The 15,296-nt window shown below is 37.6% G+C and overlaps 1 protein-coding gene across 1 annotated transcript in view; it reads left to right on the plus strand.

Annotated features, from left to right (window-relative positions):
- CPNE4 (copine 4) overlaps positions 1–15,296 on the plus strand; it is a 531,957-nt gene that overhangs the window by 355,497 nt on the left and 161,164 nt on the right. Inside the window, exons 6-8 of the mRNA XM_003265221.4 lie at positions 140–211; positions 3,505–3,579; positions 14,436–14,519. Of these exons, the coding sequence (XP_003265269.1) occupies positions 140–211; positions 3,505–3,579; positions 14,436–14,519 (231 nt within the window). The remainder of the gene's footprint in view (positions 1–139; positions 212–3,504; positions 3,580–14,435; positions 14,520–15,296) is intronic.

Below are 15,296 nucleotides of genomic sequence, written 5' to 3' on the forward strand. Positions count from 1 at the left end.
AACCTTGAAATATAAATTGACACAAATGTGAATGCAGAGTTTTGTAAAAAAAAAAAAATATATATATATATATATCGTTTTAAAAATAGATCTGCAGTTAAATGACTAGTATCCCTACCTTTTGTTTCCTTTTGTGCAGATTGTTTCCCAGAGAAAGCTGTCCAAGTCCTTGCTGAAGCATGGGAACACAGCAGGGAAATCTTCCATCACGGTAAGCAAGCCCTCCCTAAGCAGCTGTCTGCCTGAGCGGAGGGCCTGGGTGGACTGGCCAGCTCAAACCGGACACTTGGGAAGCAGACTTTCTGATATTGGGAGTTGATGCCACAACTACTGATGATTGATTTCAGTTATTGAAATCATTCCCTTATTTTTCTTTCTTTCTCTTTTCTGACAATACAATTTTGATCTTTCTAACTCTAGGAAAAATAAAAAAGGAAAAGCATTTGAAAATAAGGTTATTTAATTCTAGTAAGCACTTCTGCAATTGCAAGATAGATTTTAGTGGAGGAGAAGGATGTAGTTGTTGAGCACAGTGAGATTATGGAATTGTCTAGCATTTTCACACCATCAAAGCTACAAAGCTACCTGTCCTTGTCTCTCATTTATTTTGAGAATTAAAATTTTGCTTTGATAGCATTTACTTCAAGGTTTGGTTTGTTGCCTGACAAACAAAGAGCTCAGCATTTAACGCTCCTCTTTGATATAATAGTTTGGAGGTTTACTGTGTGATTCAGCAGCCACTAGCCACATGTGATTATTTAAATTTTAATAAAACTATTTAAAATTAAATATTCAGTCCCTTAATCATACTGGCCACATATCCAGTGCTCAATAGTTACAAGTGGTTAGCAGCTACCATATGGGACAGTGTAGATTATAAAACATTTCTATAATTGCAGAATGTTCTTATTGGGTAATGCTAGAAGTATTTCTAAATAAAAGCTTACATTTTCGAATGGAATGCCTGGTATTTGAAACTTTGACATCTTCTATTAGAGACCTTGAAAAAGGTAGAGAATGTGGCCCAACCATTTGGATGTATAGAGCGAAAAAACAAACAAAAAGACAAAAGAAACAAGGTAGAAAAAACTACAGAGAAATTCTGAATTGCTAGAGAGGCAAATTGCCAGAAAGCAAACCTCTTGAGTTCTTTTGAATATTCCTTTTTAACTAGAGAGAAACCGAGTTTTTGTTTTTGTTTTTGGTCTTGTCTTTGTTTTTTTTTTTTTTGAGACAGTGTCTCGCCCTGTCACCCAGACTGGAGTGCAATGGCACGGTCTCAGCTCACTACAACCTCCACCTTCCAGGTTCAAATGATTCTCCTGCCTCAGCCTCCCAAGTAGCTGGGATTGAAGGCACCCGCCACCACACCCAGCTAATTTTTGTATTTTTAGTAGAGATAGTGTTTCATTATGTTGGCCAGGCTGGTCTCCAACTCCTTACCTTGTGATCCGCCTGCCTCGGCTTCGAGCCACTGCACCCGGCCCTGATTTTTTTTTTTTTTTTTTTTTTTTAAGCGCAGGAAAAAATTCAAAAGAGCTGTCAGTGAAAGTTGTGGCCATTCTCAAAGAACTTACCTGAGTTTGTTGCTTGAATATTTTAAATGACACTGTCATGTTAAAGCTTTTTCTTGACTGCCATCTTCAATCACGAGTCAAAGTGTTATCTGAAGACACTGATGGTGCTCTGAAAAGCCATGGACCCACGGGTTCACTCCCAAAGCCCACAAAACCAGTAGATCCAGGTATGAATTTGCTATGGTTCTTTCTCAGAAGAACAAAATCTCATCTTGCCATATTTTCTCTGAGATATCCTGAGATTTTCTTTCTCCACACATCCAAGAAAAGTTTGATCTTTTTCTTTTCTTTTTTTTTTTTTTTTTTTTGAGACGGAATCTTACCCAGTCGCCCAGGTTGGAGCACAGTGGCGCGATCTCGTCTCACTGCAAGCTCCGCCTCCCGGTTTCGCGCGTTCTCCTGCCTCAGCCTCCCGAGTAGCTGGGACTACAGGCGCCCGCCACCACGCCCGGCTAATGTTTTTGTATTTTTTTAGTACAGATGGGGTTTCACCATGTTAGCCAGGATGGTCTCGATCTCCTGACCTCGTGATCTGCCCGCCTCAGCCTCCCAAAGTGCTGGGATTACAGGAGTGAGCCACTGCCCCCAGCCCCATTTAATTTTAAGTATTTAAATGCTCCTCAACTTTGAGTTTTTAGATCAAAACGTTAGCTTTAATAGCTTCTAGAAAACACTTGAAAAGGTGTGTGAAATTTTCTAGGTCTCTGCAGATGGTGAAAATCATAACTTTCATCAGTTTTCCAAAGGTGTCTGTGACCACAAAATACTTAAAGGTCAGTAATCAAATGAAGTATAAGAGGCATTAAGGTGGTAAGGGACAAAAGATGACCAAATGAAAAAGACAAATATGATAGTTCTTGGGTTATCAACCAGTTCTGGAGTTTTTCCTATATATCTGGATTCACAATCTCTACTCTCAGTTGTTCACACATTTTTGGGTCTGTCTTATGGTAGCCATCTTAGCTTTAAGATTAAGTGTAAATAATTTAAATTTTCCAAAATATTTGGAATACTAACAGTGACTATTGAGAGCATATGGACCCAACTCACAATGGAATTGTCGAGCTCATATAGAAAAGAGGTAAAACTGAATTATCAGTATCTTAATATAAGCAATTTGATAAGCGTATCCATGTGCTGTGGCCACAGAATACGTGGTAAATCCTAACATTATTTATAAAGGTTTTAACTTATCTGCAACTTGACTGGCTTCTAGATTTTTATTGCTTTTGTTGTCATTATTTTTCTCCTGACTTTCTCCACCAACTTCTGCTCCAAGGCTTTGTTGAGAGTCACTAACTATTAAGTATTGGAAAATGACCTATTATGAGAAAGCCTTTTGGACAGTAATTTCTTCACTTATACCAAAATCTTTGTCAGGAATGGTCTGTACTTGGGTGTTAGGGCTTAGATCCTTACGTATACCCACATCTTCATCTCAGAAAACCCAGGGACAGTCTTTTGAAAAATAGGAATTAGAAAAATTTGACATAGAAACTAGTTTATTCCACCATTTCTTGTTGGTCTCACTCAAAACAGTAAAGAAATATTGCTGTTTTTCCTTCTCTATAATTTACCAAAGGGAGACATCGTAGTTAATTATAGAAATACTATCCAATGCCATGTGACCTTTAAAGAAAGAAGCTCTTCCAAACTGCTCTTCTATTTCTTCCTTCAGCTTGGGTCCCTTCTCTTACGTTCGCATGCTCAGCATAAGTGGTGTCTAGTTATTTACCATTGTCTATTCCAGGGAGTTCCCTTGAATACCTAGAATTGCTGTGCTTTAGTCACTAGGGTTGTGGAAAAACTCTTTGCCCAACATTTGTCTTTGTTGAGTTTTGAACCAAACAGGAACTAAATTTGCTCATGGGTTCTGGAGCTAAGGAGTTCACCCTCTACTGCAGCTGATGTGTGCTTTTTCCTTTAGGTGATTGCTGAAGAATTATCTGGCAATGACGACTACGTTGAGCTTGCATTCAATGCACGGAAATTGGATGACAAGGTAAAGTGTTTGGCATTAACCTTATTGAAGGAAGTAATAAAGCTAGCACACAGTTTAATCAGATTTCCCCCTGCAGCTGTTTTTCCCTTTCCTCTCACATTATCAAACAGATCCAAAAATTCAGAGAGGTCTACAAAGTAAGGTTTCCCCCACATTAAGAAGCGATTAATGAGAAGGGGAAGGGACTGTAATTAAAACAGGACAATTCTATGACACCAAGACTGTTTCCAAATGCCACAGTGAGATGTGCACAGGTAAATATGATTTAACCCCATTTCTAGGGACATTCTAGGGAAAGGAGAAGATGTGAAAGGGAAGAAAAATGACATTTATTAAGCACCTATGTTTGCCAAGTACAGGTTTAAGAGCTTTTTATGTGGTATCACATTTATTCATTTGTACAACTCCTATTTATCGGGTATTAATAGTCAGCCGATTTATGCATTCACTGGTTCACTGTTTTTTTTTGTTAATTTGTTCACTCATTCATCATTCATTTTCCAAACCTTCGTTGTGTGCTTGTTGTGCATGTGGTGCTGGAAAAAAGGCATATCAAAAATAGACATTCCACTCTCACATCTGCAACCTGGAATTCATCATTGAAGTAAAACATACATCTAAAAAACAAATGATATAGTAATACTATATCCATAATAGAATTGGATAAGTGATATATAATAGTGTGTCCTGGTAAGGCCAACTTATTCTACCTGGGGACATCAGGAAATACTTTATCCTTATAAACTAATTATATTTGGATTTTAAAAGTGTCTTGAGTAGATTATATGAAACCATCACAGACTGCTACATTCTTAACATTAGCATGAACTAGGTGCTGGGAACTGCAGTGTGCATTGATGTCAGTTGGGAGCAAGTTTTAACTTCACCTTTTCACAACTGTTATGCTCCTTCTCCTTCATCATCTCCCCACATTTCAGAAAAACTCACAAAACTTCTTTGTAGTATCTTCCCTGGTGCTATTATAAGCCACTGGGTCAGTGTATAGCAGTTTTAAGCTACTTGCTTAATGGCTTATAATGGTTTCTCTACACTTAGTAGGCTCTTAAGTACCTCTAATTTGTCATCTAACTGATTTGTGTTACAGTAAAAGGGGGCTTGGAGGTTTGTTGGACCAGTTGGCTTTGAAGTGTTTGAGCAGTTTCCCTTTAGTCAAATGAACACTTGCTCATAGAACTGAAAGAGCCCCCTGCAGCACTTAAAATGATTCTAAATGGCTATTCCCACCATTGGCTGTACTGATTGTCCAGGACCCTGGTCATTGCTGAGCCTCAATGCCCCAGTGCTGGAGACCCCAGTTCCTTCATAATGTGGCTGTGTCTTGTCCAGATCCTTAGTAATTCAGAGAACAAATCACTGGCCTTTGCTCCAGTTTGGACTGGAAGGTAAATGGTCTCAGATGGAAAGAGGGCAAAGTTGTAGAATGGAGGAGTAAGATGATATCATAAAGATCATTTCACCCAACCTCTTCAGGAAATGAGGGCTCAGCAAGGTGTGATGGTTTACCCAAAGACACAATACTACTGCTCTGGTTTTCTATTGCTGCATGGTAAACCATCTATTCTGCATGGTAAACTATCAAATCTAGCAACCTAAATGAAGAACTATTCCATTATAGCTAATGATTGTGAGGGTCAGAAATTCAATCAGGGTTCAATTGAGCAGTTCTGCTGTCTATGATGTTGATGCAAGTCACTCAGTGGTACTTAGCTGGTGGATGAGCTTGTCTGGAGGTTCTACACTAGCTCTATGCACATGCCTGGCACATGAGATGGCTGAATGGCTGGGCTTAGCTGGAACAGTCTACCAGAGTGCCTACATGGTGGTCCTGGGGTAGTCACACTTCCTTCAGAGTATCTGGCTTCTCTCAGAAAGAGCATTTCAAGAGGACAAGGGAGATGCTCCATGGCCTTTTCTCACCCCTTCCTGGCCTTGGAAGTCATGCGTCATCACTTCTGCTGCATTCTTTTGGTTTCAAGTGAGTCATAAGGCCAGCCCAGATTCTATGACTCCACATCGTGTTAGGTCAGTGGCAAAATCATACTGTAGAAAAAGCATGTGGACTATGAACTTGCGGTGGTCATGTTTACAAAATGCAAACTGCCACAATATTTTTGTGATAGAAATAGAATAAAATAATTATTTCATGTCACAGCTGGAAAAATAGTTCCCAGATGCTCTCAAGGAGGACCCTTTTCTAGCTTTTAGCATTAAACAATTTTATAACTATCTACATGTTAGCAGTTAAAACTTACTGTATCTAGTTAAACTTATTGTGTGACTAAAAGTCACTATAAAATAAATAATGCTCCTAATTTTTTATTGTGTTAATGAATATCATGAAAGTCACTAGTTTCTACATACATGTAAAAATTGAAGTATGAATATGTAGGAAAAGTATGCTATATCCAATTCAGACAATGGTTGTAGGATGCCTGGATCTCCAGTCCCTTGACAGTAACTCTGGTAGCCCCCAGGAGTCTACATACTTTAGGTAGAAAGCCACTGTCTAATCCAACTGCCTTATTTTAAAGATGAAAATTTTAAGGTTCAGAGATGTGGCATGACTTACAGAAAGCCACACAGGCACACACTCACAAAAAAATCAGTCCAAGAGAGGGACTCAAACAGATCGTCTGACAAAATCTAAGTCTTTTGGAGCAGAGAGTTAATGAATAGAAGGTGGTTTGGTCTCAGAATATGGAAGACTTGGAAATGTTTTCATGTATTTCAGGGAAGTAGGAAGCCAGGAAGAGGGGAAGTAAGAGGGGAGGTAACAGGGGAGGTCAGGCAGCAGTCCTCCAAGTGTGATGCATGGTCCCAATACCTTTGCAGGGGAACCCATGAAGTCAATACTATTTTCACAATAATGCTAAGACATAATTTTCTTTATTCACTCACATTCTCTCACACATGTAAAGTGGAGTTTTTCAGAGGCTACATGATGCCTAATATCACAACAGATTGAATACAGCACAAATATAAGGATTCTGCTGCATTCTATTAAGCTAATCATTAAATTGGTGTGCAGAAATGTAAACTAATACCATTCTTCTCACTATTTTTTAAGTTTGGAAAATATAATAATTTTTCCATTAAAATACTATTTTTGTCATGATGTAGTAAGTTTATTTTATTATTTTTAAACAATGAACAAGTATTTTAACAATTTAACAGTTTTATAATATGGTAAATATTTATTAATACATACAACAAAACAAAAACTCTTTGGTATCCCCAATAACAACTTGGTTTTTTTTTGTTTTTTTTTTTGTTTTTGAGACAGAGTCTCGCTCTGTCGCCCAGGCTGGAGTTCAGTGGTGCAATCTCGGCTCACTGCAAGCTCCACCTCCCGGGTTCACGCCATTATCCTGCCTCAGCCTCTCCGAGTAGCTGGGACTACAGGCGCCCACCACCACACCCGGCTAATTTTTTTGTATTTTTAGTAGAGACGGGGTTTCACCGTGGTCTCGATCTCCTGACCTCATGATCCACCCACCTCAGCCTCCCAAAGTGCTGGGATTACAAGCGTGAGCCACCACGCCCAGCCCCCAATAACTTTTAAGAATGTAAAGGGATCTTAAGACCAAAAGTTTGAGAACCCCTGTTATAGGGTATATGGGAAAGCACTAAGTACTTTTGCAAACCACAGTGACAGAGAAATGCACCATTCTTTTTGACAGAAATAGTCATTTTTAACTTGTCTTTCAGCAGACTAGCAATCATCTCCCCACTCTTCAATGAGAGTAAGTACATAAAATAGCTTAGGTTTGTGATAAATAACTTATTTATCTAATGTTAATGCAGTTCACTTAGTAGAGAAAGGGACTTTCTAACTTGTAAAGCACATTTGTTACATTAGCAACTAGTCGGCAATTAATCTAACAAGTAAGTAGAGGCAGAAATGTAATAATCACTTTGGAACATTCAAGCTGACAAAGGATTCTTTCTCTTCCCATTCTTGAGAAAGTATTCATAGTGGTGCATTGGAACTAATTCCCACACTGGTGGTCTCCACATATGTAACAGTAATCATTACAGACTGCATTTTCAGTGTTCCTATGATGCTAGTTTGATGGGGTGCAATATAAGTAAACAAATCTGTCTCTAAAGTAGAGGTTGGCAAACTTTTCAATAAAGGGCTAGTTGATAAATATTTTAGGTTTTGCAGGACACCTGATCTCTGTCCCCACTACTCAGCTCTGCCTTTGAAGCATGAAAACAGCCATAGACAATACAAAAATGAATGAGTGTGGCAGTGTTCCAATAAAACTTTATTCACAAAAACAAACAGTAAGCCAGATTTGGCTCATGTGCCATAGTTTGCTGACCCCTACTCTAAAACAATGTAAAATTTCTACCTGCTGTGACGTGATTTTACTATGTTTAAGTATGCCTGCTTGAAACTGTAATCTGGTCTGCATTAATGATAGAGAATTAAAATTATTGAGCATCTATTATGCACCAAGTATCAGGTGTCTAACCTACATTATCCCCAAAACTCACAAGCATATTCCCAGAAGTTAGTATCATTATTTCCACTTTACAGATAAAGATACTCAGATCAGACATTTCCCAGAGTCACAGAATTAGTAAGCTATACAGATTGGATATGCCTGCATCTTTCAGATAATTTCTTCTAGGTCCAATATTCCAGTTTCAAGATCACTGTCATGGATATAAACTGCTTCCTAATTGCTTATCACCCTCTTACTTAGCTAAATTTCTTTTATATTGAACTAAAAAAGCAGAATAATATGGTCTCTATGTTATTAAAGAATTTTACCACAGCAACACTTCAGTAAAATGCCCTATTCATTCATCTTTATTGAACTGAACTGTCCCAATGGCTGTCTTAGTGCTAATAATCAAGTTTTAAAAAGCTGAAAATTCCAAATTAAAGTGACCACACAATTAGACCCAGAGTTGTTGTTTTGAAGCTATGAATTTCTGAGCGTACACTTGAGATTTTGAGGTGCTTATGAATTATTTCATTTCCATGAATCAGATGCCTTCTTAATAGTAATCATCCCTGATATTTGTATAGTTTTTTACAAAATGCCTTCATGAATTTTGTCTTCTATTGATAATCATCATAATGGCCAACTTTTTTTTTAATATTTCAACTTTTATTTTAGATTCAGGGGTTACATGTACAGGTTTGTTACATGAGTATATTGCATGACACTGAGGTTTGGAGTACAACTGACCTCACTACCCATGTAGTAAGCACAGGACCCAACAGGCAGTTTTTCAGCCCTTGCTCCCCTCCCTCTCTCACTGCTCCAGTAGTCACCATTGTCCACTGTTCCCATCTTTATGTCCATGTATACCCAATGCTTAGCTCTCAGAAGTGAGAACATGTGGCATTTGATTTTCCGTTGCTGTGTTAATTCCCTTAGGATAATGGCCTTCAGCTGCATCCAGGGTGTTACAGAAAACATTTTTTTTTTTAATGGCTGTGTAGTATTCTATGGTATATAAGTGCCAAATTTTCTTTATCCAATTCGCTGTTGATTGGCACCTAGATTGATTATATGCCTTTGCTATTATGAATAGTGCTTTGATGAACATACGCGTGCATGTGTCTTTTTGGCAAAATGATTTCTTTTCCTTTGGGTATATACCAGTAATAGGATGGCTGGGTTGAATGGTAGTTCTGTTTTAAAGAAATCTCTAAACTGCTTTCCACAGTGGCTGAACTAATTTACATTCCCACAAACAGTATATAAGTGTTTCCTTTTCCCCACAGCCTCACCAACATCTGTTATTTTTTGACATTTTAGTAATAGGTATTCTGACTGGTGTGAGATGGTATCTCATTGTGGTTTTGATTTGCATTTCTCTCACAATCAGTGACACTGGGCATTTTTTCGTATGTATGTTGACCACTTGCAGGTCATCTTTTGACAAGTGTCTGCTCATGTCCTTTGTCCAAGTTTTAATGGGGTTCTTTATTTATTTTTGCTTATTGAGTTAAGTTCCTTATAGATTCTGAATATTAGATCTTTGCCAGATGAATAGTTTGATAATATTTTCTCCCACTCTATCAGCCACTTGTTTACTCTGTTGTTTTTTTTTTTTTTTTTAACTGTGCAGAAGCTCTTTAGTTTAATTAGGTCCGACTTGTCAGTATTCTTTGTTGCAATTTGTTTTTGTTGCTTTTGAGGACTTAGACATAAATTCTTTGCCAAGGCCAATATCCAGAATGATATTTCATATGTTCTCCTCTAGGATTTCTATAATTTGAGGTCTTAACATTTAAAGTTTTATTCAATCTTGAATTAATTTTTGTGTATGGTGAAATGTAAGAGTCCAGTTTCATTCTTCTGCATATTGCTAGCCAGTTATCCCAGCATTATTTATTGAATAGACAGTTGTTTCTTCATTTCTTGTTTTTGTCAACTTTGTCAAAGAAGAGATGGCTGTAGATATGTGGCTTTATTTCTGGATTCTCTATCCTGTTCCATTGGTCTTATGTGTCTGTTTTTGTCCCAGTACCATGCTTCTTTGGTTATTGTAGCCTTATAGTATAGTTTGAAGTTGGGTAATGTGATGCTTCTGGCTTTGTTCTTTTTGCTTAGGATTACTTTGGTGATTCAGGCTCTTTTTTGTTCCATATGAATTTTGCAACAGCTTTTTCTAATTCTGTGAAAAACTATGTTTATAGTTTGATGTAAGTACCATTGAATCTGTAGATTGCTTTTGACAGTATGGCCATTTTAACAATATTGATTCTTTCGATCCATGAGCATGGAATGCTTTTCCATTTGTTTGTGTCATCTATGATTTCTTTCACCAGTGTTTTGTAGTTTTGTTGTAGAGATATTTTACCTCTTTGGTTAGATGTATTCCTAGGCATTTCATTTTTTCTAGCTATTGTAAATGGGATTGTTCTTGATGGAGCTCTCACTTTGTATAGAAATGCTACTGATTTTTGCACATTGACTTTGTATTCAGAAACTTTGCTGAAGATCAGTTCTAGGAGTCTTTTGCCATAGTCTTTAGGGTTTTCTAGGTATAGAATTAGAGAAAATTTGACTTCTTTTCCTATTTGGATGTCTTTTATTTCTTTCTCTTGCCTGAGTGCTCTGGCGAGGACTTTTAGTACTATATTGAACAGGAATGGTGAGAGTCGACATGCTTGTCTTGTTCCTGCTCTTAAGCAGAATGCTTCCAGCTTTTGCCCATTCAGTATGATGTTGGCTATGGGTTTGTCATAGATGGCTCTTATTATTTTCAGGTATGTTCCTGTACTGCCTAGTTTGTTAAGGGTTTTTATCATGAAGGGATGTTGGGTTGTATCAAAACCTTTTTTCTACATCTATGGAGATGATCACATGGTTTTTGATATGTGTACATTGAACCAACCTTGCTTCCCAGGAATAAAGCGTACTTGATTGTGATGGATTAAATTTTGTTGTGCCACTGGATTTGGGTTGCTAGTATTTTGTTTAGGATTTTTGCAAGCTAACATTTTTTTCAGTCCTCACCATGTACCAGGCACTGGACTCAACACTTCCCATACATCAGCTCCTCTAATTTTCCTATGTCACTATGAGGCAAAGGGTGATACCCCTTCCATTATGAATGGCAAACTAAGCCTTGGAGAAATTAAATATTTTGTCCACAATTATTCAGATTATATGTGGTAGAGTTGAGATTTGAAAGCAGCGCTAAAGCCAGTACGCTGAATATGGATTTTCAGCTACCTGAAGACAGAGGCCATACCTGACCTTTCTTTCATTGACTTTTCAGTATGCCCTCCTGACAATAACTTCTTGCCAAATTCATTCATGGTATTTAAAAAGAATGTGAAATAAAATAGAAAAAGCATTGTAATATACAACATGTAAAATAAATATACAACAAGCAAAAGAAATAAATAGGGTACTAAATTGTATATCGATCATGATTACAAAATTTTTAAAAAGAAAGACAGAAACGTATATGTAGAGTCTAGAAAAAGATTTACCAAAATTCTATTGATGGTTATGGAATTATGGGTTCAGTTATGGGTTCTTTTTTCCTTCTTTTTATTTTTGTCATCTGTTTTCTATATTTTTCATTTTTAAATAAAAGTGATGGTAGCAAAAGTTTTAAATTAACAGTAAAGAGGGAAAAAATGAGAAAGTTCGTACATTGTGGTTAGCAGTTTTTAAGTATGAATCATAAAAACATCCCCTGAGGGACCAACAATCTATTTAAAGAGGCAAAGCATGAAGTTACAGGAGGAGCCCAAGGGCATGTAGGAACAAGCTGCTGTATCCCACATTCATAGGGAAAGGGAGAAGACAGGGAGGTTTTAATTTTTTAAGATGCATATAGAAACAGAAACCAGCCTAAGGGGCAAATGTCTTGAGTAAATGCATAGAGGTGGGAATCAGATAGAAGTGCATCTGAGAGAGAAATGGGCCGTTTTGGAGGAGAGACAATGTTTGAAGGGCAATATTATGATGAAAGCCACCATTTTGGGGTCTTGACAAGATGAAGGCTATGGTAATTTGGTACCTTCAGAAACAGAGTAGTAGCAAATGTTCCAGACTCTGGGTGTTGTGGAGCACATGGTGTTTGGTTCCTGGTTGCATGCAAGGAAAGCAAAGGGGAAGATAGTTATTCCCACCTCTCATCTCCTCTTTCTAAGACATCCTACAAAGTTTCTAGACTGACATTCTTCACTGCAGAGCCAACTATATTACTTTTCTGCTCAAAATCCTTCAATGATTCCCCCTGCCTCTCCAGGCCAGTGCAAAGACTTCAGATGAGCATTTAAGGTCCTTCATATCATGGGGCCAACTTTGCCAGCATTGTCTCCAATTCCTCCCCTATGCTTCCTTAGGCTATAGTCTCATTAAATTACTTGGGGTATCCTCCTCTATGTCTGTTAAAAATTCATCAACTCCCCTCTCTTCCCTCAATAATCCTCGTACATTCATTCATTCATTCACTCATTCACTCATTTATACCTAGCCCTGGGTTATATTTATTTGTATACTTTTCTTACCAGCAACCTAGATGGTACTTTGGAAAACTGAGATCAGGTTCTGTCTGTCTTTATATCTTAACATCAAGCACAAAAGCTCTTTGATCAGTGTATGTGCTACAAATATTTTGCTGAGCTGAAGACTAGGATGGCTGGTAAAGACATTGATAGTAAGGAAAAATTTAGAAGTAGAGACCAAAGGAAAATAATGAGTTTGACTCTGGCTTGCTTAACTTTTAGGAATAATAAATGACTTTTAAGGCAAATATGGGCTTAATTCTACTCTGCTAAAGTCTAGATTTCTGGAAAAAAATTACCTGGTGGAATTCATAATAAAAATGTGATGGTGATGAATAAGGATTTTGCTCAGATAGCCTCCTATTCTATACCAGGTATCCATTCACTTATTTATGTATTTATTCATTCATTCAATAAACACTATGTACTACTAAAATCTAGACACTACGGAAAATGCTGAGGAAATAGTAGAAATATAAAGGAAAATAAAGCTTCTCCTCTTTGAGAATTTATAATCTACTGGGGGTAAAAATCAAGTTTTTAAAAGGGATAGAGATAGGTTCCATTTCCAACAATGAAGCACTTATTTATTTTACATCATTATCTCACTAAAAACAAATATAAACACTAGAAAAGACACAAGAGACATGTATTTGAGAGTCCTGAGGCAGTGTAGATTTGAGGGGCCAAGAAACTGGACAGGAGAGAAACCAATGGAGGTACTTAAGACATTCTGTGCAGATTTTCCACTCAAGGGAATTCCTCAAGGCTGATTCCTAAAATAGTGTGGATAGAAAGGCTGGGAAGCCTAGTTTTAAAAAATGGCTACTAAGAAACAGAAACTGAGCAGAGCTTTTGGTGGTCTCATGGGACTGGGGAGAAAAACTGAACTTCAGGGCTATTGAGAGAGCAAAGGATAAAGACTCATAGATGCATCAGAGAAGACAAGTAGTCCAACAGTATGAGTGGCTTATCATCTCAAGGCATTTGCTAATTAGCAAAAGCAGCATAGAGAGAAACTAAACAAAAACCTAGAGCTAAGAAATTATGAAAATAAACAGAGCATTTGAGGTTCTCACAAATAAAAATTGGCATTGAAGACTTGTCAAGGAAGAACACCCCTCATGAACACTCAGGTTTTCATTTAGGGTCCTTTAAGGACTATACCCAAGGAGTAAAGGGAATCAGAATTAGATACGGGCTTTAAAGACATTTGAAGAAATTCAACCTCTAAATAGCTTAATCCTAATTGGATTCAGGAGACTTCTCCCATTATAACCACTTGCTAGAAGCTAAAGACTCATGTAAAAACCTTCATAATCTTCATTACACATTGTCTACTATTTAGTAAAAAATTAACAAGCATACCAAGAGGTAGAACTAAGAAAGAGATAATAAAAACAGACCTATAGGTGATCCAGACATTGTAGTCATTACATAGGCATTAAAATAACCATAATGAATCTGTTTAAGACAACAGATACAGTGATTTTCAAAGAACTGGAATTTGAATTGATCTTTGAAGAATACTTTGAATTTCAACTAACCAAGTACTGACTTTACAAAGAACTGAGCTTTCAGATGCAGTTCATTCTAGCCAAGGGTGGATCTCAGGGATGAGGAACAAAGGAAGAAAGGGTGAGGCACATCATCACAGGTAAAGAGAAGAGAGTTTGGGTAGAACCGGGCAGGAAGAGAGGATAAGCATGGCCTCCCTTCCACATATAAGCAATAGGAAATCAAGAGGGTTTTCCTGTTAATTAAATATTCCTGATTGATCAGGACTAGATCAAATGCAGGGGAAAAACAACAACTCATTGATGTTTATCTATTTTAGGATTTCTTCAGTAAATCTGACCCATTTCTGGAAATTTTTCGTATGAATGATGATGCAACTCAGCAGCTGGTGCACCGAACTGAGGTAAGAAGACTCATCTTCAGCTATGCCCTCTTATCTCCTAAGATGATGATAAATTGACCTGTTTTGAGAAACTCTTTTTTTTTTTTGAGATGGAGTCTCACTGTGTCACCCACGCTGGAGTGCAGTGGTGCAATCTTGGCTCACTGCAACTGCCGCCTCCCAGCTTCAAACAATTCTCTGCCTCAGCCTCCTGAGTAGCTGGGACCACAGGCACCCACCACCATGCCCAGCTAATTTTTGTATTTTTAGTAGAGATATGGTTTCACCATCTTGGCCAGGCTGGTCTTGAACTCCTGACCCCATGAACCACCTGTCTCGGCCTCCCAAAGTGCTGGGATTACAGGCGTGAGCCACCACGCCCAGCCTCCTTTTATTTCTTAATGTCTATAGATATCAACTAAGGCCTGAAATCTTCAATGTCCTCAAGAAGGTTCTGCCATTTTTAGCTTGTTTTTTTTTTCACGTTTAATCCTCAATTTAGTTGTCAGAAGAGACTTTCTAACCCCAATTTCTATTGTTAACTTTCAAAACAGACAATTAGCAACTCATTCATAATAAAAGTATAAATACTAGCTATCATTTAATGAGGATGTTTAGGCGTCTAGGTGTCAAGCATTTGACACTGTTATTTGCATGCATAATTTTATTTCTCACAAAAATTCCTTACACATGATGATGATGATGATGATGACCCCCATTTTACAGTTGAAGAAACTGAACTTTAAGGAGGTTAAGTCACTTTCCCAGGTCTCACAGCTAACAAAGGATGGAGCTGAG

Source organism: Nomascus leucogenys, chromosome 8, assembly GCF_006542625.1.
Source record: "Nomascus leucogenys isolate Asia chromosome 8, Asia_NLE_v1, whole genome shotgun sequence".
NCBI lineage: Eukaryota > Metazoa > Chordata > Mammalia > Primates > Hylobatidae > Nomascus > Nomascus leucogenys.